Source organism: Necator americanus, chromosome I (assembly GCF_031761385.1).
Source record: "Necator americanus strain Aroian chromosome I, whole genome shotgun sequence".
Taxonomy (NCBI): Eukaryota; Metazoa; Nematoda; class Chromadorea; order Rhabditida; family Ancylostomatidae; genus Necator; species Necator americanus.
The window spans coordinates 150,832-178,247 of NC_087371.1; the positions used below are offsets into that span (position 1 = coordinate 150,832).

The 27,416-nt window shown below is 42.0% G+C and overlaps 1 protein-coding gene across 2 annotated transcripts; it reads right to left on the reverse strand.

The window, feature by feature from the left end:
• Window positions 1–193: 193 nt before the first annotated feature.
• RB195_004030 (uncharacterized protein) lies at window positions 194–27,416 on the reverse strand (the record flags this gene model as incomplete). 2 transcript variants are annotated; one of them, XM_064177837.1, is made up of 33 exons in its annotated part: window positions 194–199; window positions 287–355; window positions 428–456; window positions 527–784; window positions 876–975; window positions 1,032–1,143; window positions 3,762–3,867; window positions 3,920–4,001; window positions 4,273–4,386; window positions 6,509–6,626; window positions 6,683–6,750; window positions 8,213–8,280; window positions 8,335–8,430; window positions 8,482–8,621; window positions 8,679–8,866; window positions 9,090–9,182; window positions 9,242–9,319; window positions 9,412–9,512; window positions 9,564–9,692; window positions 9,752–9,851; window positions 10,640–10,751; window positions 10,805–10,907; window positions 11,258–11,353; window positions 11,410–11,515; window positions 13,300–13,411; window positions 13,465–13,600; window positions 13,660–13,755; window positions 14,047–14,183; window positions 17,752–17,852; window positions 19,923–20,012; window positions 23,107–23,202; window positions 23,322–23,450; window positions 26,295–26,333. In XM_064177837.1, the coding sequence occupies 33 exons, from the start codon at window positions 26,331–26,333 to the stop codon at window positions 194–196; spliced, it is 3,408 nt and encodes a 1,135-aa protein (XP_064032973.1). The 2 variants fall into 2 exon arrangements, with proteins under 2 accessions (XP_064032973.1, XP_064032974.1); XM_064177836.1 differs by lacking the exons at window positions 194–199; window positions 287–355 and adding an exon at window positions 27,365–27,416 and having other exon boundaries at window positions 404–456; window positions 26,295–26,338.

Consider the following 27,416-nt stretch of genomic DNA (forward strand, 5'->3'; position numbering starts at 1 on the left):
ACCTCAGTATCCCTGCGGTATTCTATATCATCCCTGGGGTGCCCATAAGTAATCAATTATTTGAGTGGCAACAAAAAAGGAACAAATTACTTACATTTAATTTTATCTTAATTCGATTATGGATGTTCAAAACATTTCGTTTGAAGAAAAATATGATTCTAGGTATACTCGCTTCATAGATGTTTTGAAATCTTCATTCCTTAAGAAATGTTCCATCGATCGGAATAAATGAAAATCAGAGTCTGGAGAATATGGAGGATTTGGTAAAACATCCCAGTTTAACTACCTTATTTTTTCTTGAATTAATCTTGCTGCGTGCAGCGAGAGCATTTTCGAGGGGATTTCCATAAAATATCTACAAAAAAGAGATTTTTCACGTATACGCCGATGTCCTTTTGCTCTCTTACAAAAACCCCAACATGAATACCGTGGAGAATTGTGCCGCAAAAGTGAGACCTAAAAATGATAGGCAGTTTAAATATCTGTCTTATAAAATATAACCTTTAAAATGACATTAGAATTCGACCTATGAGAGTAGGGGAATGTTTTGAAATGGTAGTTGGTGATGTTGAATCTGCTGGTGTCATGGGTAAGGTGGTTGATTCTGCAAACGAAGTAAGCGTTGACGATGCTGTAACGACTGTACTGGTGGAAATGGTCCATGTCCTAGTCGAAGCTTGTTTCAACCAATTTGCGATATTGTCTTCTGTGATTTTACGCGCTTCTATCAAGTCTGGTAAGTCCTGCGGACGAGAAGGATACATATCGGCACAGTGGGCGGTCCCTGAATGAAGACAAACTAACGACGAGAAGTCACAGAAAGAATTTAACCTTAACCCTACTATTCCTCTTTTGCCTCAAGACTGGAAACAAACCATTTATTAGATACCAGATGACGGAAGGATCGTCTGATGAATACTTGCCAAGTGCATGCCACGGATCAATTGAGCCGTTCGGAATCACAACATTTGTTCCCTGAATCGTGGTACTTCCGCAATATTGTCAGGCCAGGGCTGATTATGGTGCCTCACCTTGTAGTAGTCTTTTCCGCCGTACAGTTCATTAATTCTGTCGATGTTCTTCTGCACCATGACTGCTGTGTATTGTTCACCAAATGTATCCGCACACACACGAGTGAACAAACTTAGGATTATTTATTTATTGTACTTTTTGGAGAATGAATCGGTCCATTTTATTCGTTGGTTCTCTTTTTTTCACTTACACATCCACAGCTATCATAGCAAAAACACCCGTGGATAGCTATAAGTATTTAGTATTTTCCAGGAATAGTCGGAACCTCTGAAACCGATAATTTGCCGTGTAATTTCGCAAACGAACAACGCTTAACCTAATCGCTACTCGCAAAACTAATTCTGGTGAACGAAGTAGTATCTATCCTTTTTTGCTAACAAATTGTAAATCACCTTTTCTCGGTGAATACCAGGAAACAACCTGTTTTCGCTTCAAAAAAGCATGATGTTTGTACGAGGGGAGGATAAACAACTTAGCTTCTAAGTATAGCTGACATCGTGCCGGTTGCAAGTTGTTCATACGTAAATCCTTGGAAAAAATGCTCTTAAAGCCTGACTATTTAGTCGGCGCCGAAGATGTTGTTCCGCTCCGACGAGCGCTACATTGAGGGTTTTTTAGAAAGAGTTTTCGTTCTTTCTTGTCCAATTCTGCACGATTGCAACCAAACAACACTATCCTTCTTTCTTTCATCTATCGTTGTTTTGCTGCTTTCCCCCACGACTCAAAGTCTGACGATGTTGAGGTTCCTGTGGGGCAAAGACTGAGTTCGGGGTGTAGACTACGAGTACGAGCCTTGTTCAATTCCCCTAATCATCCTGAAAAACAGCATAGGATTCGCCTTATTTGTTCGCAAAATACGTTAGAATAGTTAGAATGCACATATTCCGGTGCACTCAGCAGCTTATTAAGTGATTTCGCTTGAGCAGGCTGCCTGTGGATACCTAATTGATTATCGGCTGCTCGCTCGGAGATACGGCGCGCCCACAAGCGTGACGTGTTCTAATGTATTTCGTAAACAAATAAAGTGGTTCCTATGTCGTTTTTAAGGACGATTAGGCGGAACAGCGCAGGGCTACCTGTAACCTGCACTCCAATTTGCTTACAGGGACCCTAACATTGTCAGTTTTGTGATACGCCCTTAACGTTGTAGGAATTAGATTTCTGCTCAATTTTTCGTCTGTTTGTTAGTTGGCATTACTTCGTAGTCGTAGTAGCAAAATACGTTTCCGCTGTATTCTACTTTGTATTCCTTCTTTCTTTCTTCTTTATCTTTCGAAAAATCTCTCGAAACGCCTCTTCCATGATTTTACTTTGCCGGTGTTGGTTTTTTGCACCATTTTGCTCGTGTGTTTTCTTTTGAATACGGGATGGTACAAAATCATAAGAAAAAAGCAAAAGGTTTCAGAGAACAAGGAGAAAAGTTCTGAGGGATTTGTCGACGCAGTTGTCAGGAGGAGGCGGATGTAGTGCAGTCAGTGCGATAAATTGATAAAGAATCTGTCCAGAAAGGTAAAAACACTGACTTGATACACCAAACCTATACACTGACTTTTGAGGGCTAGCCCTAATTACAGGACCTCGAACTATTGTAAACATCAAACGATTCTGAATTGAAGTGAACATGAAGACGAATTGCAAGCGGAGTGATTAACGCCAGACAATTTACTTTTACACTTCATGTCCTTCTAACGAGTATAACCAATCACGTCGACGAATCTTGTTCTCAAAAATTGAATTGCAGGTCGGCCTGAATATATCCTATATTTTTCCACGTGCGTGCAGCCATAAAGGAGTTGAAGTTTGGCCAGGAATTTGACGAATGGCTCGTTGATCATGTTTTGATGTGGAAGGAGCGACCTTGCCCAGTCATGAAGCAGGCGGGCCCAGCGGACCTCTTTACGGCCACCAACTTGCGAACACTAATCGGAAATGTATGAATAAATGTTGTTGCATCCGTGCTTGTTGTTCGTAAATTACCACGAAAGCCATTTTCGGTTCTTTCTTTCTTTGAAAGCACTATATGATATGACAACTATTCACTTCTGGTGAATTTTTTTGGAAAGTATGGTGAAGTTGAACGAAAGCCAGTTCCAGCTCTGTCTTCATTTTTCTCCCGGATGTCGTTAACACTCTAAGACTTAACACTTAGGTTTTAGGGCCTCGATTGACTTAGCTATTCAGTTCCAGTAGTGGCCTGTCGAATGATGAACTATCGCCTCCTCAGACGTTTTCAGATGTTTTTCTACTTTTCGATTGGGAAAGCCATTCGTCACTTGAGAACGATGTTTGTGCGCTAGGAAGGTTTTTTTGCGCTGAAGTACAAGCCAAAGACGGCACGGCTGAGTGGCCACGTCTAGCTATCTTAGCACCAATTTCTATTTGTTTGTCCCATCAAAAAGAAGTAGAGGTGGACCTTGCTTCCAATTCGCAATTAATCAGCTTTAATGTGAATTCGTTTGACTTCTCTCCACCCTACACAACTCCTTTCCATATGTAGGTACCTTTCAGGTTATTTTTCCGCAAAATGTCCGGTGGTAAAGTTTCCGAGAGGTGCAAAGATACAAAAGATGAACAAATTGATAGTAACTTTCAGCCACATCAAGAACTTCTGGCAAAGGCAGGCGGCATATTTTGTAGTAGATTTCGTTGCTTTATTAGTACTAGTCAGTGAACGCTCGAAATATTGGACTCCGAAGGAGTAAAACTTTTAGTGCATAGGACCGTCTTACTTTACTGGCGTTGGACTTCCGAAAATCCCGTAACCAGAGTCTGATGACTGGAAGTAACCGAATTCGGTGCACGTCTGCCATGTCCATAGTAATGCTGCTCCAGAAACTAGAATTTTAGATAATTAGATGGATTTGGATGAGTGAATATATCCACTAACATGGCCCATAGCGTTGTGCATCTTTAAGTTCGGTAATGTAGTCAGAATAGCTGTTTTCGGTTCCTTCGAACACATTCTCACCCTTAAAAAGATGCAGTGGCTGACGAAAGCAAATTTTATCAACACAAGAAGTACTCAGGAATGCAAACCATGCTTTCGGGGTGAGAACTGAGAATTGTTGATTTGTAGAAAAAAAAGCTCTAGTCCGTGGAAAATGCCTCCACGCGACATTTCTTAAGGAAAAAGAAATCTTCCAGCAAACTCTCTCGACGGTCCCTTCATTTATGAAATTATCTGACCGTGGGTTATGTTTCTCAACCTTCACCATCTGATTCTGAAATCTACCTTCTTACCGAGTAGAAAATTGTCATATACTCGTTGAACTCAGCGATGTTCTGGATAGCAGAGTTGCCATTGTTGTTCATGTACCTGCACATGTCAGGAATGCCGTGGCCAGAAGCATACCCCTTAAAAACTAGTCGTTTCTGCTACACACGGTTCATATAGTCGGGTCAAAACGAAATGAAGCTCGGTGCAGTTGCGTAAGCGGCTGTACTCGAATCGGCACGGCGAAGAAAGCTGCTGGAATCGAGGGGACAATCGCGAACTGGGTGGTGTTGGTAGGCGTTCCACCACGATTTCAACCGCTGTATCCAACGCGCCGTTTCGAGCGCAGTCGTGTATGCTACTACGCCGTGCTTCATTTCGTTTTCACCCTACTATATATCTATCAATGCAGCATTTCTAAATGCTAGCGTTTGGAAATTTAATTAGTAAAAATGAAGACAAATGGACATAAAAATAAATGTTTGGAAAGCACTGATCAAAACAAAGACTTGGTAATGAGTTAAGAATCATTGGTTTACTTTTAAGCTGTTTTCGAACAAATCTTCCCACCAATTCTTGAATGTCATCTGCAGTAGCTACGTTGTAATTTGAAGTGTTGTAACTTAACTACAGCTAATTTTGTTAGCAATTTAACCAGTCCTAGCTGTACTACTATGTACATAAGAGTCAATCCTCCTTTCCCTTTCTCCTTACGCGAGCAAAAGCGAGTTTGACAGTGTAGACAACAGTGATAACGTAATAATATACTGCAACAGTGAACTGGTTGGAAATGTTGGTCGATATCATAGCCTCAGTTGATTGAAGTTGCTTCCGACAGTTAAGGAGGAGGCGAAACACACAGCATACAACGGATCTGACGTGATGAGGGGACCCTCGAGAAAAGCTAGAGACGTGGATGTAAATTGCGGTATACGGGGTGGTTCCGCACATCTCTCTTTAATCGCCGTGGAAAACGACGAGAGATTCGCTTTGGTTATTGCGAAGTCCGTTAGGACGCTCCTCTAACCACACGTCCCAGTCCCTTCGGTGACCTACTCGTTCGTCTCACTTGAATAGGCTGGTGACAAGACACTGATCTTCGACCGATCGCGCTTGGATGTGGTCCGTCACAACGGTGGGGCGTTGCAGCTGAAATAGTCGTGAAAAGCGTGGTCTTCCGCGCCGTTTTTTACCACGATTAGGGAGGGATGAGAGGAGCCATCCCGGTCCCCGCAGTCTACAACCCCAACTCTTAGCTTTCCAAGCGGATTCTCTCACCATGTCAGATTCATGGTACAATACCGCTACTAACTTGTGTCCCAAAATCCGTCGCCGACGGATTAATCCGTCGCAAACCGTCGGAATTCTTGGAAGTGGTCAAAATTAAATTTTGAAAGTACCATTCGAAAGTAAATGAGCTGCTGATTTCAAATATACTTCGAGAATTTACTTACGAAATTACGTAATTTACGAAAGTAATTAACGGGGCTTGAGGAAACTTTGCCCGTTTTCAGGCCACACATTTGTCAAAAGTAAATTCTCGAAGTATATTTGAAATCAGCAGCTCATTTACTTTCGAATGGTACTTTCAAAATTTAATTTTGACCACTTCCAAGAATTCCGACGGTTTGCGACGGATTAATCCGTCGGCGACGGATTTTGGGACACAAGTTAGTAGCGGTATTGTATGCTGCCTTTAAGTTAAAATGCGGGCGTGGCGCGGTTACGAGGATGAGAAGTTACAAAGTTGCCTCGTAAGAAAAATTGTGATAGAAAGCCATTTACCATTTTTCATTTTTACCACCTGTTTTTCAGGACGTCTAAGGGAAACCGATCGTTATCAAGCCCATAGTCGTAATCTACACCTCTAACCCTACCTTTTCTTGGAGAGATCTCTACTTTGTCAATTTCATGGTCTCGTGAACCTTTAAGCTCTGATCAATCTTAAATCGAAATGCGAGTGCTACGCAGGTGATGAAGTCACACTTAAAACGTGAAGAACCTGCACAGTGGGTAATGATTCCGGTCAGTAGTCCGGAGATTAGTAGCTATTCCTTAATTCTTGTGACTACGTGATTTCAAAAGCTGGTATACATAAAATATAACCAAAAGCAAAGTGAGTTCGTGACCGACATAAAGGTATGTGGTATGAGTTGATCAAAACGCGTTGACTCGGTGCTCATGCAGTTGACTGACTGACTATATTCCCGTACTAATTTCTAACACATAAATCGTAGCTGGAAGTTATAAAAATGGCTGTACCCCAGTGTTGTCACCGCTGTATTGAACTGCGCCTTGGAATTGGCTATAGACGTTCGAAAAGAAAAACTGTAAATCCAATTCAGTGATGTTTGTTGCGTTGGTCCACGCGGGTGTCAACCTGAATGACAAGTACTACAGTATTTGATGATATCTTCAAAGTTCCAAAACACTGACGTGAATAAATCCGACAATTGCTCCCGTCCAGCTCTATGAAGAGAGAGATTATGCATTTCGGCGAATCCCTAGAGAAGAGCACAGCAAGTGCGAGTTCAGAAACGGGAGATTGGTTGGAAGAGAAAACTATGGGCTCACATGGGGGAAAATGTCGTTGGGGTGTGGGCACTCAATGGCGCCCTAATTTCCCGAAGCTCTAGTTTACTTTTTTCTCTCAGTAATTCAGGTTTACATGTCGTAGAAAACTAATACTTAGACCTTAAGGCCCCAATTGATTTGATTCTTTACTTCGAACTACGTTTTACCCGCTTACGGTACATCCTGGTCCCATTTCCTTACATCACTTGAAATCATTTTTTTAATTGTACAGGAGTGACTGGTTCAGGTGTAGTAGGTTTTAGTTTGTATTTTGATGAGTGTGGACCAGTGATATTCTTTAACGAGAAGAACCGCAAATGTGAGATGAGAACTGGGTAAAATGTAGTTGGATGGAGTGGGTACAAACAGCACTGTTCCAATCGGACTGTACTTTCGTGGCCCCCCAACGACACTTCACCCCTCATATGTTAGTATTTGTTAGCTGTTTCTCTCTGAAAGATTGTAAAATTGCAGGATCAGTGCTATATTCGTGATCAGCAGTTGAAGTAACATGGATAGTACACCCTACAAATAGTAAACAACTGATCGCTGTATAGCCTGAACTAGGTGCAAACATTTTAGAATACACTAAAGTGCAACAAGAAAAGTCGGAAACAGGGGCAAAAACAGGCCTCGATTGAATTTCCATTATGCACACGTTTTACTGAGTTTGGTTCATTGTCACAGCAAAATGTTACAGTTATGTATTGTCTCACATTAGCAGTTGTTGGGTATGCATAGCTGAGCTTGCCACGGACTGGTGGCAATCACATATATACCTATTCTTCGTTAAGCGATAGAGATTTGAGAAGCGAATGGATCCGTGCCACTTTTAGCCTTACCGAAAATAGGTCTAATGAGTACGACCGCTCGGAGTAATTGTTTTATCTTCAGTTTAACCTTAAAGGCATCACCGCACGAATCTGACGTGTTATGGATTTCCGATGGTCGGAGACTATAAGGGATCGTAGATTGCAGAAACAGGTGGGATCTCACTCATTTGTTCCCAATTGCCGTAAAAAACTTCCCGGAATATGCGGCTTCGAGCGTTCCGGAACGCCATTTTCTACAACGAGTTCGATTGGAGCGCGCCAGCCCTGTGCACACGCCGCATCTTCTGAGCCGCTTTTGACGGCAGTTAGGAAGAAATGGACAGAATCACCTTCTTCCACACAGTCTTGTGTGAATACACTATATAGTATATTCAAGATTATATATGTCTACTCATTAAAGATACCTGTTTGTGGTGTTTGACGGCTTCATCTCTCAACAACAACCGTAAACCGTCACTCTGCTTACACAGGCCTACAGGCATAACCCACTTGAAACCCGTAACACCCCAGATTCGTTGGATAATGCCTTTAGGGAATATGACTTTGAATAGTAAATTACTTCCGCTATGTTTGCAGCGCAACTTGGACTGTAGCTCTTGATAGCTGTTTCCACTACTTCCAAGTATTCTGAAATAAAAACAAGAGAATATATTTATGTTATTTCAGCGATCAGAAACTGACCGTAGAAATCTAGTTTAGCCTGAAGGGGAGCTGATGAACCGACCGCTCCAAGTATCAAATTGGGGAAAAGCTCTCGCATCCATAGTGACAAACATCCTAAAAACATGAACGAAAAGGAACGTTCTTAAGCTTGATGTGGATTTGCACCTGCATAGGATCCTCCAAAAGTTATCCAAGGCGCTGTGTTGTTCGTATTGTAGTTGATTGTTCGAATAAAGTTTGCCACGTCGTGAAGCATTTGCACGGAGGATAGATACGTGAGGTCAGGATTCGGATTTTGCGCTGTCCTTCAGCTCACTGTCGTCTTTGAATTAGGCAGCGGAAAGATGGAGAAGTCTACTTACCCTCCTACTATGCTATTGCCGTAGTATCTGTGCTCGAGAGCGTAGACAGTAGCACCGAACTTTTGCGCCCATGAAAGGTAAGTGATGTTACCATTGAGAACCCATCTTGACGTTAGCGGTCCTTCTCCTCCAATCATCAAGAAATTCGGACCATCCGGTCTAGCCCATTGAGTGTTTTTGTAGTATCGCTGAATCAATCACAGAAATGCAGTTATGAAACCTAACGGTCAATTTCCTCTCCAATTGGTATCTATTTCATTAATTTTGATTCCAGCAACATTTCCTATGTTCCTACTGCAGTTTGCGATACGTGCTGCATAACTTTCACATCCACTATGTATATGCTAACGCATATAAACAAAAATCAAAGGAACTATTTGTTGTCTAAGTCCATTATAACAGAGATGATACCTGAAGGAAAGTGTTGGGATTCTGATTGTCAAAGTGATCCACGGTCTGCAAAAAATATCCAGTTTCATAGCCAAGAGGAGGGTCGGCAACCACCTGTGGAACGAAGTTAAATGAGTAACTCGTTATTTGAGTTTTTCTTCTCCGACTCGTGCCTTTTCAGGAGGAGGCAGAAATCCGTGAGGAGGTCTTCCAAGGTGCATTTTCTTATTCCGAATCCATTTTGGAAATTTCTGAATTTAATTCCCATCATTAAAGAGTTGTACATGTACACCAGTGCACCGGAAATTTGTATAAAAACTGAACAATATCCTCATGATCTTGCCATTTTGGAAAGTTCAATGGGATGTTTGGGAGCTACTTCACGTTCTATGCCTTTCAATGGAGTTTGTTCTTGTGGCTTCGTCCACGCTTCTGCCGTAACAACTGAAGCAAATCGATCTTCTGAACAAATAAGCGGAAGTGAGCTGTATTTACCGTTTTTGTAAGGATTCGGGGATTTGCTTAACCATAAACCAAGATTCCGCTCGATGATACTGCGCATTTTGGTAAGTCCAGGCTTATCACTGACAGAAGCCGGATACATATCCGCACAATGGGCGGTTCCTGAAGGTACATTACTGTAATAAAAGATTACTGAAACATTGGCGCACATAATCACCAACCATTAATTAAGTACCATACTACGGATCCGTCAGTGGAGGTATACTTTCCCAGTGCATGCCATGGATCAATAGATCCGTTAGGAATTACGACATTTGTACCCTGGGCATAGAAAATTCTCAAGAACATAATCTGGATATGCACTTCCGCTAAGATGTCAACAGCACATTTTTTACTTGTGTTTACCACTCACATCTGTGTTCATAGTGTATTCATACTGTGATTATCTCCACCTACCGTGCAAAGATTAATCATTATTTCGGCGTCGTTGGGCTCTTTCTGGTGACTCTGGTCTTTCTATCATAACTGTTGTTTTGTATAAGTGATTCTTTCTAGAACAACTACGTTATTTCCATATTTCATATGTTAATCTACCGAACGGATTTCAGACCTTAGACGCCGCAGTTATATTTTATTGACAAGAGAGTTCGTCGTATTCTGGTCGGGGAAACTTTGCTTCTGTCGTATTATCTTTTTGTTTTTCATTCATTGTGGCAAATTCACTTAATTTGTTTAAGCTTCCTTAAATACGATACTCAGTTCATCCGTTGTTGATTATTTCACGCATAGGTGAAAAATCACTGCTATTTTTTGTGCTGTCATCGACGCATTAATGATAACAGCTGTAGCTGCTTTCTCTCTGTTCCGTATGTGTAATGCCAGCCACTTGACAAGTCGCTATGAGGCCAGAAATTGACAGAACTTATCAAAAGATATCGAAAGGCGATACATTTGGCTTCGTTTGATTACGACGTTGACGTTCTACACTTGTCTTTCTAAAATTGCAGCTTCATGAGACTTTTTCTGCGAAGGTATAAATAATCATTTAGAAATTTCTCTTCTCAAAAACTGATAATAATTCAGATATAAGAAAACTAACACACACAAACCTTGTATCTGCTTGAGCCTCCGTAGTGCAACTGGGTGGAATGCACAGCAGACGATATCGAGTCGCTGGAGAAGGGCGTCCCAAATACGTCGCTGCACATGTTTAGGTACAAACTGTAATTTTCGTCTAATAAATGTGCCAAGATTAGAAACTGAGCAGGACTGACGTTAATGGAGTACTCGAGCCGAAGATTCCTTTTGGTCCTCCATCGGTCGTTTGGAAATAGCCGAATTCTGTACATGTCTGCCATGCCCAACTTCGAGCGCTGGCTGTACCGAGTTAGAAAGCATTGTTAGAAACTTCACAGTTCTTAGTATTTTATCGTTTGTGCTCATATCAAGCTAAACCTAAATCTAAAAACCCATATTTTTGCGCCACTTTTTCAATTTTGCTGATTTGATGCTTTTCCAACACCCAGTTGAATCCCTTCGACTTTTCCTGCTTTCGGTTTCAAAGCCGCACTCAAGATGGATCTGTTCATAAACAACCATGATCTGGGAGACCATATTTGTGTCGAAGTCAAGGGGAAAATGCACGAAGCACAAGAGGAGAAAGTGAGATCTTCGATTTTCTGGTGTCCGATCCAAAAGCGCAACGTTGAAATCAATAAGACACTCACAGTCAAAATCAAGACTGTCGCCGAACTCTTCTCTTCTGAGATATTCTATCATGTCATTATAGCTGTTCGGTGTTCTTTGAAAAGGTTCGTACATACCTGAATAGACTTCTTAGAAACTTTTTAAAATTCATATTTAAGTAGGGTGCACTTGCCAGTCATGTATTCATTCACCAGCTGGATGTTCTTCAGTGGATCATTGTTTTTATTGTCCATGATTTTGCAAACATCAGGGATACCATAACCCTGTGCGTATGGTCCCTAGGTTTGCCAGAGAGTCAGTTCCAGAAAAAAAAAACACTTGCAGTGTGATTAACGCTGTGGTACTCAAGATGAATTAAGCAGACTTTAGTTGCAAAGCGCTTTCAGTAAAGTTCGCAGTATGCCAGATTCTTTCGCGTTGTTTGTGTTCTGCAATTCTTTCACACTTTAACTTCTCTAAAATGTACTCGTTCCCTTCGACGTCTGCACTCTCTCAAGTTCCCTTCGCTCCATTGGTATTGCGGTCTCTCCGCGGGTAAATAGGACCAAGAGTGTAGATCACGAGTATGAGTGCAACCACACTCAACTCTCCTTGATTGTTCAGAAAAAAAGGCGTTGAAACAGCGCTGGTGATCGAATTTCTGTTCGAGGCACGTAGTCTTACATCTGCGCGGGTCAGTCCCAGGCGATGCGTCTGCTAGAGAGCAGAAAATCAATGACTGTTGACAGTCTCTTCCGCTCACTGGCAGACCCAGCGTGTACGTCTTGCGCTCGCAGAAGTGGTACGATGTTGGGTGCCGTTTAGTGAGATCCGATGCAACAGGATTGTTTCTTAGGTAGCATTATAGGGATGCGTGTAAAGAGGGTCCCGGCGGAATTTCCAGCATGCCCGTCAGAGCAATCAGCACCAGCAATCGTCAGGTGTGTGTCCTAAAGAGATTCACTTTCGTTGGCACCTAAATAGCTGATTCTGCTTACCTACCGCTAATCATACGCTGCATCATCGGCTAGGATATAATTCACTATCTGCTAAATTGTTTCGGAGAATCAGACACATTCACTGCAATTTTCTAACGTGAAGTGATCTCAGTTTTGTAATCGAACCAGAAGCAAGATAAATCCTCACGTGAAATATGAGATAAGGATGCATCTGATAGCTTCGAATTACGTGCATAAAAATTTTCGTTAAAACTCAAAAGTAACGTTAAACCGTTACTTTTGAGAGCTGGAATAATCCAGCTCTCAAAAGCAACGGTAATGAGAATCGTCGTTATCCTGTAACTCCCAAACTTTTTTTATAACCTATCTTATTTCTGGACAGAGGGACCTTCTGTATCTTCTTGGATCTTACACGAAGAAAAAGAGTTCAAATTTGGTAAGATTTCTAGACTTTCTGAAGGTGATATAAAGACAAACTCACTCCCTTTCTTTATTAGAACCTCATACAAATCCCACCAATTCTATCTAACACTATTATTCCTTGACTTCTTCGGTAATTTCGAAAGCTCACACCACTCTTCTTTGCATATTTCTTTGTAACTGCGCAGTTTTCTGCGTTTCTGTGGCCACAAGAACACCTATGACGATTGTTTGCGTTTTCATGAACGAGTGGAGCGTGACTTCGTCAAGGTATGTTCGCGTATCCGCTGGTATATCCACTGTGCACGTTATGCCTCGGAGGCATTCGCGGAGAATCCGCCGGGACCCTCTTTACCGTTCCCCGTATTATAGCTAGAAGAAATTGAGCATGATCACGCTCATACTCGCGAACTACACCCCTAACCTTATCCGTACGTTGAGAGATCCCAACACGCTCTATTTCGTGGTATGCTGCTTTTAGTGACTATATCACAGTGAGTTAAATGGAAACTTTATAAGAATCGTTGAGCATAGTCACCCTCACTAAATTTTCCTCTTGAATAGCCGTCTCATGTCGAAAGACTTCGCTGCTGAACTAAGGTTATTACAGTATTCTGATACAGCTAGAGAGGTAAAAGCAGTTTAGAAACTATTTGCACGCGTCTCAGTCATGCAAAAATAATAACATTAAGGGTTCCAGTTACCATATTATCTCCGCTATATTGCACTGCCCCTTGAAAACTGTCGAAGATCGTCAAAAAGAAGTTTTGCTTGTCGTTGTATGTCAGAGGAAGATCCGAAAAAGGAGGATCCAGTCTTTAAAAAATACCGTTTAGATCTATTTTGAAGTTAAAGTGAAACTAACGCACACAAAGACATCTGAGAGCTTCTGGCGGCCATATTGAGTTTGCATGAGGTTTTCCATAGTTTCGAATCCTTGCCTTATATTCTCTGCGCAGCTGCAACTGTAAGAACGTAGCGCATCTTCAACCACTTGTAAGTAACCTAGGTTTAGAGTAAGTTGTTCACTAGAAGAGAAATTAGGTAAGTTGCAAAACTCATGCCCCAGAAGTCCAGCTCAACATTCAGAGGCGCCGAACTGCCGACGGCGCCGACTATGAGCTCAGGGTGGGCTTGACGTGCCCAGAGTGAGAGAGCACCTAAATATTCTGGGGTTAGTGATCATGATCTGTAGAATCAGCCTTTTTTTGGTTGGTTTTGGTTTAGTTTCAGCTTCAGTTGTTCTCGGCAATGCATAAAAAGTACAGTTTTTGTTTTAAACTGTGTAGGTTGGCAATAACCATCTTCAAGATTTCATTTCTTTTGGATCCATAGCGTTCTCAAAGTGTAGGAAATTTGAGAAATAACGCATATAGTAGTTCTCGACCAAAGCAATGAATTAGGAACGTGAATTTGAACTTTACTAATAAGCATTCGCAAAAGGATTACACCTGAATAAGATCCTCCAAATGTGATCCACAACGGATTCTTGAATTCGTATTTTACGTTCATACTCCTTATGAAGTTTGCAACATCTTCAATTGCTTGGCGACTGCTTAGATATACAAGATTCTCCACGGATTGGTTACTGCAACAACATGAATATGCAGAAAGGCATTAATATTAACCTCATCACCAAGTTTATTTTTGCCATGTACTTGAGAACCTAAGGAATCTGTATTGCTATACGAATTTCACTAGTGGCTGTTTTTCAGAAATATTTCTTGTGTGGGAGCGGAAGGTGGAGGCAGGGGTTGGAGGCGTATACAAATGTGTTGGCCCTACTTTTAAACGTAGTCAGGCATCCGAGTATACCCCTTGAGTGTACGAGCAATATAACGTGCACTGTTACATGGCTCAAGTTTCCCAGACATTGCAGAAAGGTGCTGTAGTCCAGCAAACTTCCAGGGCCCATACTCTCTTAGATCAAATGCCTAGATTACCTTTACCTTAATTACGTTGACTCCCGTGTGGTTCTTCGGTCGAGCCGCAAAATGAAGGAGTAATTTTTTCGATTGTTCCGATCGTATGCCAGAATCGTCCCGTGGTTCCTTCAAGGTTCAAAGTGAGACACAGCGACATCTAGCGCTCTCGCGATACCTCGATTAGCTTGGAAACAGTGTGAATTTGGTGAGATGTTGTAAATCCTTTTCAAAATATAGCTTGCTCGCATGGCTGTTCTTCATCTGAGACTTTTCAATAGAGGATCACTCTTGTGAAGAGCTTGTAGATGACGGATAGTAAGCAGATTGAGCGATAGTTGCCTATGACATGTGGATCTCCCTTCTTAGACAACACGGTCTTGCTGGTCTTCCACTGTTTGGGCTGCAGCTTCAGTCAACGCTTGTGCTTTCCCTAAGGTTTTCCTTCGTCGCCTCTCCGCAAAGTCTTGAGAGATCGCAGATGAGTTCTTGGTTGCCTGCGATTCGTGCTGCTCGACGTTGGCCAATAGTTTTTTTTTGGACAGGCGTCCCTCGCTGGTTTTAAAATTAATTTAAATTAAATTAAAATTAAAAGCTAACATAGCGAGGAGATCCCAGCTAGTGATAAATCTAGGATTTCGCTCTCTACAGTTAGCAGCTTTCTCTTCTATCCATGTGAAGAAAAATGTTCTTTGGAGGAGACGATGGCCGTTGGAAAAGCGACAAATGGATGGTTTCTATGCGAGCTCTAGCTGAAGATGGGACAGGATGCGCTCGGATAAGCCGCGTTGGACCACAACATACGCCCACCGTTTAAGTCAAAGTAAGTGTAATTTCTTGTGAAGCTACGCCAACAAAAATGATCGCGCGAAAAAAAGATATCTCGAAATATTTCGTTTAACCAATTTGGAAAATAAACCACAAATTGTTTGACATTGATCAATCGGCTCAGGATGTTCTGATCTTTTCGACTTCTGAAAATTGTATCACGTTTTTGAAAGCTGTTTCTACAATCACAATGAATATCATTTCGTCGTTTCTCTGTATTCCTGCTATCACTCAGTATTTTGCAATGGGAAAAAGTGGCGATCGATGGCTGGAAAACCGGTACAGATCTCGGCCCTTATCTTATTTCTGCTGACTTCCCTTGGTATACCTACTGCAAAGGGGATGTCACAAGATGACATTACATCGAAGTTATTCTTGGCTACATTTCATTTAGGAAAAAAGGACATACGTGTTGATTGAATAGTTTTCAAATCTCTCTACATTTTCCTTTTTATCCTTTCTTGAGGAATACATTCTTGAGGATTTCTTGAGGAGCAGAGGCTGTGAGCAAAAAAAAAAGATAATCGAAGCAGAGGAGAAAATAGGTTTGCAAACGCAGCGCAGCGAAGCTTTTGCAGCAGGGAAGCCGCGAACCAAATAGCGGATGAACACTTCCGGTGCCAACTGATTCGTTTTGTTAGCACTTCTTGGGGACTGCAGGGCAGCGCTGATGTGGATTGACACTGCTGTCACGTCTAAGAAAATGCTTACTACTCACAGAGCACAAAGAAGTCTTTTGACCACATACAATATTGAATCGGATTTGCCGTTTCCTACTTAGAACGTTGTCCCGTTTTCGTGACCAGAAGGACTGTACACAGAAAGCTAAGCGCAGTTACACTGAACAAAATCAGTGATAAACGGGCGAAGGAGAGAAAGAGTGGATCCCAAGGAATACAGGAAGCCCTGGGAGACAACCAACGAGATGCGTTGATGTGTCCGCACCAGGCATGGATCGGCTGATAGCTCAGCTGGATACGGGTCAAGTTGTTGGAAGCGCAACTTTCTTTTAACCGGTTCGCCAGAACAAACTTCAACTCCTTCACGGTTGCACACCCGTCGCGTTTGAAAAGTTGGCTTTCTTAGAGCTAAACTGCTACTCAAATTTTAGGTACAAGTTTCGCAACTGGGAATACTCGCTGGGTATAAAAGTGAAGTTCCCGGCGTTAATCAATCCGCTTGATATGAGCCACCACATTCACTTCAATTAAGAATCGTTAAAGGTTTTAGAACTAGCCTATACACTGGCGTCTGGAGGTGAGGCGGTGGTTCAAGTCAGTGTTTTTATCCTCACAGACAAATCTGATACCGCTTTATCGATAGAGATCAAAGGCTGTACTGCCAATGTCTGCTCAGTGAGTTCCACTAAGCCACAGACACTGACAGAGAACCACAGAGACTGAGGTGTTTTTATCCTCCCAGACACTTCAGACTTCAACGTATGCATGCACCGCTTGCTGACTTGCAGGAAAAGTGCATTGCAGGTAGGATCTTCATCAGCGTTGATAACTACACCATCTATTGCGGTGATGTTGATAAAAAGGAGTTAAAGGGCTGCGCGATAGCAATCAAAAACGACTCCCACAACTACGCGCAGGAATATGGCTGAACATAGTCTAAGTGCGCCTGTGCACGACTGCGGGATTGCAAAGGACTCGAATTTTATGCCCTTATTGCACGCGCACGTATGAAAATACCCGAAGAGGTTCAGGAAGATACCTCGAAGGAACACGTTGATACTCGAGATTGCCAGTCAGCAGCAACTTACTGTTAGAACTGATGTTTTTACATAGAATTATGATGATGCAATTAATGCCTTGGTAAAGAATTGATAGAGAATATGTGTCTATGGCACTGTATACCATGGCGGGCAAACAAATGATTGAAATTGCATGTGCTCGACCTTTATCGCTACTGAAAACAAGGTGCAAAATGACTTTTACGGTTTTTTCTTTTACAGGTTTTTTAGTTTACCGCTACTCGCCCTATCATTATACAGGGATTGGAAAAGAGCACTGTCTGTAGTTGTGGTGAAGCTCGAATGCATGGAGAGAAACTTTCTCAGACGACTGATTGTCTATGTCCTACCTAAGGAAGAACGTTGTGCTTTTGAAGTGAATACGTTATACTGACAAAGAACGAAAAGCATCGAGGTCTTGCACCTCATTCTTCTGAATCGTCTTCGTTTCTTCTATTATAGTACAAAGAGATGATCATAGCTCGGGCTACCAAAATGACACTTTCAGATAAAGCCGATAAAGAGCGCCTGGTCGACAAAGCACGACCTGAACAGAACCTGAAGCGAAAGAAGTTCTAAACAATGCCGCCGCTAATGAGCAGTTTAGGCAAAACGTCACTTATTTTTAGAACTTTGCTTAATTCTCGGTTCAGAAACAAATAACTCACGGAGTTGGGTGGCTTTCGCCGTAAAAACGATGCTCCAGTAAAAACACCGCCGCTCCGAACTGTTTTGACCACTTCACAAATGGGTAGTTCTCGTTTGAAACCTGGAAGTCTTACGGAATATCAAGAGTTGTGGAAATATGGGCATAACATAGTAGTTCGAACGTTCTCTTGCCTTGAATCGGCACCTCGGCATGTTCTGTCTATGTTTTGTACTAGTTGCCTAGGAGGTTTTGAGATGGAACTTTTTGTTTGGCTGACGTTTCGGCTTTTTCGCCGTCTTCCTTTTTTTTCGAGGCCTGTATTGAGGACGATTGGAACAATAGTACATTTACCCTATTAAGTGCTACACCTCTCTGGGTTAGTGTTTCGATAATCGTTCAAGGTAGTGAAAACAAAACCATATACATTGAAAGTAGTCTTACGCATTGTTCCACCAGATGCGGTGCAGCTGGTAGCACGCACTTGTCACTCAGTGTGCAAATGAGTATTGCTGTGCGTAGATCACAGCGACGATATAGATGATTTGACACAATATCAGGCAGTAATAGGTCACAGAGTGGTAGAAGTGGGAAGAACTCATTAGTTATCGACAAGCATCCACTCCTATTATTCATTGATGGGCTTCTTTTAAGAATCTAAAACGCCTCCGCCTCTTCTTTGTCGATATTTCTGTTAGTATAACGCAGCTAGTATAAGCTAGTATATAGCTAGTATAACGCATTTCACATTGTAATAGTTTCCGTTGTGGACCTCATGTCTATGCCTCGCAAGTGGTGTTATCAAACTTTAACGTCGTTTTCCTGCCATATGTTCACTAATCCTCACTCCAACATTTCTACCTGTCTGCCCAATGTAAGCTGCTCTGCACAAGCACTCAAGCACTCAATCTCATATATTACCCCCCATCGGTGCCTATTTTCCGTAAGGCGACTGCGCACCGATGGGGGGTAATATATGATGACACATCTTTAACAAATGCAGCATCTATCGTATGATCTGTTTCTAGCAAGTTATCTTTTGATGTTCGCATTATGGATAATTACCAAGATCACCTCATCTTGTAATTGTGCTTGAACAATACTGGGTTGAACAACGGCACTGACACTGTCAGAGATAAAAGGAAGACAAAGAGGAATTTCGTTTTTGCGCGGAACATTGCTATTTACAGCGCGGTTTTTTCGGTAATGCGGACGTACTGTATGGTCATTAGCACATCCGATTTTCAAGGATAGTCTTCGTGATCCGTGCCGTTCTTGGTTGCCAGTGCATACTTCACTGGCGATTTGGACATATTAGAAATCACTGCGCGTTTTACTGCATTCGCATGTGTATATTTGGCGTGCAGTAAGATGTTCTTGCAACTTTCTTTGCGATACCACTTTACTTCGAGAATGTCATTTGAAGCACTTATTTGTGTGCTGAGGAAAGGAAGCCAGCCTCTTTTTTTGGGGTTTCTCGTGTGAGTTTTATGTATTGCGAATGTTGGTTGAATGTTCGGAAACACTCGTCCATTTCAGACTGTGTTGTTGTTAAGATGCAACAGTAGTCGGTATATCAGCAATACATTATTGGTGTACGCGAAAGCACTGGTTCTTCGATTCTGCTAATGAAGCAGATCGCCAGTACTGGTGCTAATCGTTGAACTATTGCCAGCCCTCTCAGTTGTGAGAAATAATTTTCTGATTACCTGAAGATATAACAATTCAGACATTCTTTGATAAGTGTTATTATGTGAATTTTGCTTTTCAAACGTAGGACTTTCTTTGTTGGGCAGATAAGGCGTTTGATCGGATTTAATCACGTTCGATTTCACTCTTTCAGGCTCTGAAGAGGGCGATATTGCTGAAACGTTAGCCACGAATAAAGGATTGTAACAACCTCGTGTCCGGCTCAATTAAAGAAAACAATTATTGAAACGTAGTATTGTTCCAATCATCCTCAATTAAGACCTCTAAAGATGGCGAAGAAGCCAAAACGTCAGCCAAACAAATCAATTAAGACCTCTAAAGATGGCGAAGAAGCCAAAACGTCAGCCAAACAAATCAATTAAGACCTCTAAAGATGGCGAAGAAGCCAAAACGTCAGCCAAACAAAAAGTTCCATCTGGAAACGTCGTGGGCCCACTATTACAAAACACTGACATAACGCTTTCTCTTCACTTGTGGACTCACCCATCCAATACTTTCAGGACCTTCGCCTCCAATCATTAAGAATGCCACATTTGATCCGGATGCTTGGAATTGGAAGTTGTAAAAATAACGCTGAATACAACCAGTACGCAGTAAAATCAACCACTCAGCACCGCTTGCATTTCTTGCTCAGAATTTGCTTTTTATTGATATTGCTGATTAAAAATCTTCACAACGAATTGGCGTCTCATAGTAGCGTGGAGGTGAATCTAGTCGTCGAACAGCGGAGGTGCGTCTTCTGGTAGGGTCTTGCAATCTGAGAAGCAGTTCACACATCTGATCAGGACATTCCGATTTCTCGGAATCGGAAGTCTAGCTAGAAGTAGACCACTGCTCAGATTCGCCACCTTCTTGGCAGAATTTTGCGAGGTGGCTCCCCGATTCATAAATAGCTTTCCCCAAACTAAGCAGCCTTGGGGAAAGGTAAGCTGACATACGTAAGACCCTGCTATTATGTCATACGACCAGGTGAACTTCATAGGTAATTATTGCGCTTACTTCCTATCCTTCCTATCCAGAACAAACTGCGTCAAAACAAGGAAATCGACGTAATTGATAAGCGGATCATTTGCTGTTGTACTTGCAACATACATATTATATATATGTATGTATATATATGTATATATATATGAATGTATATATATATATATATATATAGTATATATATATATATATATATATATATATATATATATATATATATATATATATATATATATATATGTGGGACCGCGTATGCAAGTCTGTTTGTTACTTGCACGTGGTGGCCCTGCTTCAACCAAACGCAATCAGCAGTTCGACGAAATGACACCATATACTGCAGCGCGCATTGGGAACGTACGAGCTACATATATAACACGCAATTATATGACGAACGGTTCCCATCAACTGCGAAAAGGTGCTATCGTCCAGCACATGGTCAATGCTCATAACCTGAAAGATCAACTGCCTGAAGAGAGCATGGAATCTTTGACAACATTCGTTTCGTCACGCTGAACTGCCGAACACTAGCGAGTGAACTCCAACAAGCCGCCCTGTCTAGGATTCTGTGATATCTCTGTGTGCTTTTTGCTGCACTGCAGGAAACACGTATGAGAGATTGGCCCGTCATCAGCATCAAAAATGACACCATATACTGATGAGAACAAAGAAGGTGGCTGCGCGATAGCTGTGAGGAACGATTACAACAATTTGGTGGAGGAATTTGACTCAACGTCGTCTAGATGCGCCTTTCTACGACTGCGGGATCGCAGAGGACGCCTTTCTACAACTGCGGACAACCAGGAAAAGCGTCTTAGAAGGAGGTTGAGTCGTCAACTGCAACAAGACCGCGATGACGAGTGGACGTCAAGAGCGAAGGAGTTTGAAAAAGCGTGGGAGGACAAGAACCCACGGAAAACGTATGTTTTATTAAGACAGTATAGCGGTTCTCCTGTCCTTAACACTGCCAATGGAGTGGCTGCGGTGAAGCAACCCTTCCAATTTAGTTTGTTCACTTCAAGACATATGCGGTTAACGAGGAACCACCGACCGAGTCGGAGGTTCTGTTCTGTATTCAAAAGATGAAAAATGGAAAATCTGGTGGAGACGATGGGATTAGCGCAGAAATGCTGAAATATCTTCTTCCATCTGCGATTCGTGAGGTGACAAAGATCATCCTTTCAATATGGATAGACGAAAGGATACCTGACTCGTGGAGACACGCTATCATAATTCCCTCCACAAGAAGTTATCCGTCACGGACCCTAGGAATTATCGATCAATTTCTTTGCTGCGTGTTAAGTACAAGGTATTGGAGCGGTTATCCTGGATCGACTCGTTAAACATCGCGAAGAAACAACGCGCGACTAGCAAACTGACTCTCGTCTTGGCCGATCTGCGATTGGGCAGGTGTTTATCGTCAGGAGAGCGGTTTAACGCTTGCTCGACGACATGAGTCAATGAACAACTGCTGCAGTCCGAACACCAGCCGAATGTACAACACCGTTTGAGGTGGTAACTGGAGTAAAACAAGGGGCAGGACCCTTACTGTCCAATTTCGCAATCCACGACATTATGCGAAGAACAGTAGATCAGTGTCCTGCCGATATCATTCTAGCACCATCAGGACGCTGAGCGACCTCGAGTACGCTGACGAAGTTGTTATATTCGCGGAAAGCAGTACGAAACTTCAACTTGTTGTCAACCTTGTATCGAAGCTGGTTGCAGCCTATGGAGTACGTCTACGCCCTGATAAATGCAAGCAGATGTGGATCTCCTCGAGACCTCGAACGGGAATCAGGTGGACGGACAACCGATAGAACTCGTCGATGAGTTCTGTTACTTGGGCTGTATGCAGAAGAACAACTGATTTCATTATCCAGATGCAAAAAATGTAATGCAGCCATGAACAACTTCGGGGATATAGCATCGCTCTGCCTTATCCGTTTTCCAGTAGGTTTGGTGAGGGGACGGTGGAAAAGCTGTATCTTAGTGATGCATCTACCACAGCAATTGGCTAATACCCTCCCATTCGATGCGTCCGCGCCTTGATCGTCCAGCGTTGGCAGTACTTCATTCATTTCCACCTTCTCGAATGCTTTGCTCATAGTCGACGAAGGTTAGAACAAGAGGCAGGCGGTATTCCCGGTAAACCTCTATGACCCTCGACACGGTCTGGATGTGGTCCATTCAGCTGAACCTCTGACAGAATCCAGTCTGTTCTTGAGGTTAAGCTTCATCCAGCGTCCTAGATATGAGCATGTGAATAAAAACCTTCTGGTAAATACTTTGCGCAGGAAGCATATTAGACGGTAGTTTGAAAGGGACTTCGAAACGTTTTAAACCCTTCTTATCTATAAGAAACGGCAACGTTTCTTATAGATAAGAAGGTTGCCGAAAATAATTGGATAAGAACGGTTGGTAAGGTCAGATACAAAATCATATCCGGTGCCAGTGATTTCATGTTCTTGATAGCGTCTCGTACTTCCAAAAAGAGGATCCGTGGTGGGACCTCACCACTGGAAATGATCAGGATTAGAGTGAGAGTGAGGAAAAAGAAAAGGGTATTTCATCCGGAGCGCTTCTATAGACTTCTATAGAATGTAATTGTTGAAAGCCATAGAAATACACACAGTTCCTTTTGTAGCAGTTGTTATGTGGGACATATTAACTACGTCTTGCTTACCTGACTCCACGTAACATCCGAATTGTTGTTAAAGTGGTCGAGTTTTTGATTAAAATATGCTTGGCTAGGACCGATCCCCCTCACTGAACTGAACTCCTGGAACCAGAAGAAATAAACCTTCCTTCTCTCACCAAATCACAAAGTTGTTTCCTTATTCTCAGTAGCATCCCATTTTTTGGGCGGCATACACATCGTCTAAGCGTTATACTCCTTACCTCTTTAGCCTTTGCCTTCCCATTTTGCCTTTGTAGCAGCAGCCTTTGCAGATGTTCATGTCCATTTCTCATTCCGAACATTGGCCTCCCCAGAAAAAATTGTGGCTGCCATGCAATCACCGTCCATATCTGAAGTGTCGCATCACATGAGGTAGCGAACACTTGTTTGTTGGACGAGAACTCAGATGTACACGTCTGTATTTAACAAGAAGGTTGGAGGAACTACTAAAGAAACCGTCTTATTCACAACTGTAGATCACTTTGCACACATCTCTACTGCAATAACAGAGTTTGTGCAAGTATTTGTTCGTCAATGGTTCCAAATAGTTCGATCGATCTGTCGCAACGGAACGGCCTGTCAACGCGCGAGGGACTGCGAGACTATGGTGACACCACCCGCTGTCAGAAATATCAGTTCGACACTTCTGCCAACAAGTGGCTGCAATTTAGACGGGTATCTCTGCACATGTCTCATTATCCCATTAACTGTTGACATATGAGAATTTCTTTCTTTTTTACAGTGTACTAGCTTTTTACATGAAGCCTCTACCAGGTTTTTTTGTGAGGTCTCGGCTTTTTCGCTGTCTTCACATGACTAAATAGAGGTTGATTGGAAGAATCGCACGTTTATTCCATCAAGTGCAACACCATCTTCTGTCTATTCTTCAATAATCGTTCAATGTGATGAGAACAGAAGCTATATACATTGAAACTAATTCTACGTACCTTTCCATTGGATGTCTGTATAGCATCACCAGGGACGATGTAATATTTGATCTGCACACGTAATGTCAAGCAGATATAGCCGCAGAACGGTGCAAATGACGAGAAGTCATTCATTTTCAACAAATTTTCGCCTCTAATTCACTGAGGTGCCTCTTTCAGTAACATAAAATTCCGCCTATCTTTCTCGCAAGTGTTTCTATTTCGTGATATAGTATAATACATTCTGCATCATAATTGTTTCCATTGTGTGCCTCATGTCAGTGCGTTTCTAGCGATATTATTAAAGGCAGCATACCACGAATCTGAGGTATTGCGGAATTCAGGTGGAGTATTCGTATACGGGATAGTAGATTATGGAGAGGAGTGTGGTTCCGTCCATTTCTTCCTAATTGCCGTAAAAAACGGCCCGGAAGATGCGGCGCCGCACAGGGCTGGCGCGCTCCAGTCGAACTCCTTGTGGAAAATAGTGCGCCGGAACGCTCGAAGCCGTATCTTCCGGGCCGTTTCCTACGGCAATTAGGAGGAAATGAAAGGAATCACCCTCCTCCCGATAATCTACAATCCCGTATACGAATACTCCACCGGAAATTCGTACCACTCCAGATTCGTGGGGTGATGCCTCTAAGCTTCCACGCCGTTTCCCTGCTATATCCTCACTAATCCAGTAGCAGGTCCGGTTTAACAAGAAATTCCCGAGAACTAATTCAAAGATGAGAACTCACCATCTTCAAACATCTAATCAACTGTACCGAAAGCTGTGGCTAAATGAAGACAAATCACCATAACTTCTTATTTAATCTGATTCAGAGGGTACGATTAATCATTTTAAAAAGTCAGAAATTAAGTTCTTAGTGCCTAGTTCCTCAAGTGTTTGAAAAAGTAATTTTCGTTATTTGAGATTATACTGTCAGCAAACAATTGTCTTAAAATGTCTTGAAATATATGTGGTTTTTTTTCCGAAAAAATCGTGCAAAAAAAGAGATGGTGCTGAAGAAATCAATAACTGGTTTGGTCGTTGTGCAATCATTTTTTCTTCTGGAGCTGAGTAAGCGATACATGTTCACAATAAGCCAGTCCTTCTTCCGTTATAAAACTTAAAGGCAGAGTGTCATGAATTTAACGTAGCGTGGAAACCTGATGGAAACATAGAGTTCGGGGTATAGATTACGAATATGAGCATGGTCCCACTCAATTGTCTTCAGAGAGCGTAAGAACCATTTCAGTTTCCACGAAGTATGTTGGAATACCTCCTAAGCAGCCAGTTTATTCATTTTACTGAGATAGGCTGTTTATGTTGGTATCGAAGAAGTGTTTGAAGCTGAATTTTGAATGTTATCCAAAAGTGGAACTAGCGTGTTTAAAAAGACAGCTATGAAATCTTTCTCCTAATTTTATTTAAAAAAAAAACGAGTTGCTAGAAAACACAATTCGATTGTTACAGGAAATGCCACTGCTATTAATTTTCATTGATTACTGTATGCGAGCGAAGCGAACAACACAGAAAGTCTGAAGTTCGGCCTTAGCCGACCGTTGTGCTTGGCTGTAGTAGGCAAGAACGTTACACCACCCCATGCATTCGATATACTGTTCAATCATTAAATTTTCAGAAGTCATATCTGAACAGCTTTAACCCTCGTCTTTTGTACAACTACAAAAAGGAGTAGTAAGCAATTTTTGTTCCAATAATTCTATGATTTAACCAAAGATATATCTCTAATTGATCTCCTTGAGTTCTGCCCAAGATTGGTATTGACGTTCTCTATTAACTAACAGATAACGTTTCGGCGTTATCGGCTTCGTCAGAGCTGACAAAATCAAAGTCGAATTCAGAAAAGATCAAAGCAAAGCTTGATATCCTGAGATTGTTTTCGTCATGACAGGGTGAGCGTGGTATGACGATTACACTGTTTCATGAGATTAACTCATCCCAGCATTTCACAGTGCGCTTTCACCTCACTACTGATCTTGCCTTACTTAGATGCCAGAGCAAAAGTTTGTATTAGCAGCACCCATAAGGAAAAAGGGAAAACCCATTAGGAAAAAAGGAACTTTTCTTTGATACTTATCGAAGTGCGGTCAGAAGAGAAAAATACCTTTCCCATTGCACAAAAGAAACTAAAAACACTGTGTTTCTGAATTTCGAGTGAACGAAAAACACACTTTATCTGAATGTAATTTTTGCTCTGCTTTTTTTTCCAATGTCCCACATCGATAACAAAGAAATTTTAGAAAGATAATTCGCTATACCTGTATCAGATGCAGACCCAGCAGTCGGATCCTGGTCATGAATTCTAAAACATCTCCATTAGCAAAAGTGGCACTGCTCTATGTTGATGGTATCAATTAATGAATCATTTTTTGCAATTCTCAATTAAAGGCACCGTATTGCGAAATTGCTTTAATACGGAAACCCCAGGGAATCCATAGAGTTCGGATTGTAGATTACGAAGATCAGCGAGGATCCTCTCAACTTCCCCTTGTTGAAAATCGTTAAAAACGAGACGTGAAAGACTGTGTCCCTTCCTACGAGGTAATTTCGAACGCACCACTCCTGCCCATGCGCCGCGCTCACCAGCTCATCAACGGTCGTTCGGACAACAGTGATACGTCCTCATCAGCTTAATTAAAGAAAACCAATCAATAGGTTCTTGAGGGAACCGAAGACACGTACAAGAGCACGTGTTCTAACGTAGCTCGTTGGAGGAAGCGTGGTTCACAAGTCGTTTTTAGGGCTACTAGGGGGAACTGAGCAAGGCCACGCTTGGTTTCCACAATCTACAGCTCGAACTCTGCGGGTTTCTTGAGGTTTCCCTACTACGTCAATTTGGGGATACACTGCTTTTAACGAGATCAGTGTTGGGAATCTCTTTTCTAACCAAGATGATCAGTTTTGCAATTCATCGGAAAGCTGGTCATCTTGATTAGAAATTGACATGACAATTTTCTCGACGTACGATCAGCCCGGGTATATGCTACACCTAAAGATAAGGGAAGGGGAGAGGGTATGACCAAGGAATGTGCACTTATTAACTGGTGATTTCGAAGTATCGACTGAATGACTAACTGCGCTGAGAAATTTAATCTAACAATGCTGTGATGAACAAAGCTTCCAGAGAATTACAGAAAAGTTTCCTCAAGAAGTACTATTAAATGGACCAAACTTTGCAGTCCCATTAGAATCTATTTGAGAATTCCCATTTTATCTAGCTTCTAGCCATCGGATACAGTTAACCAAAAGCAATGCATCAAAATCACACGGAATAAAAAATGTAAATGTGCAATTTTAGGACTCGAAAGGCATGATAGCCGAAATATACCAAAATAATGGAGGTGTTCGGTGAAAGTAGTAGAGATGGAAAGTGGCATCAT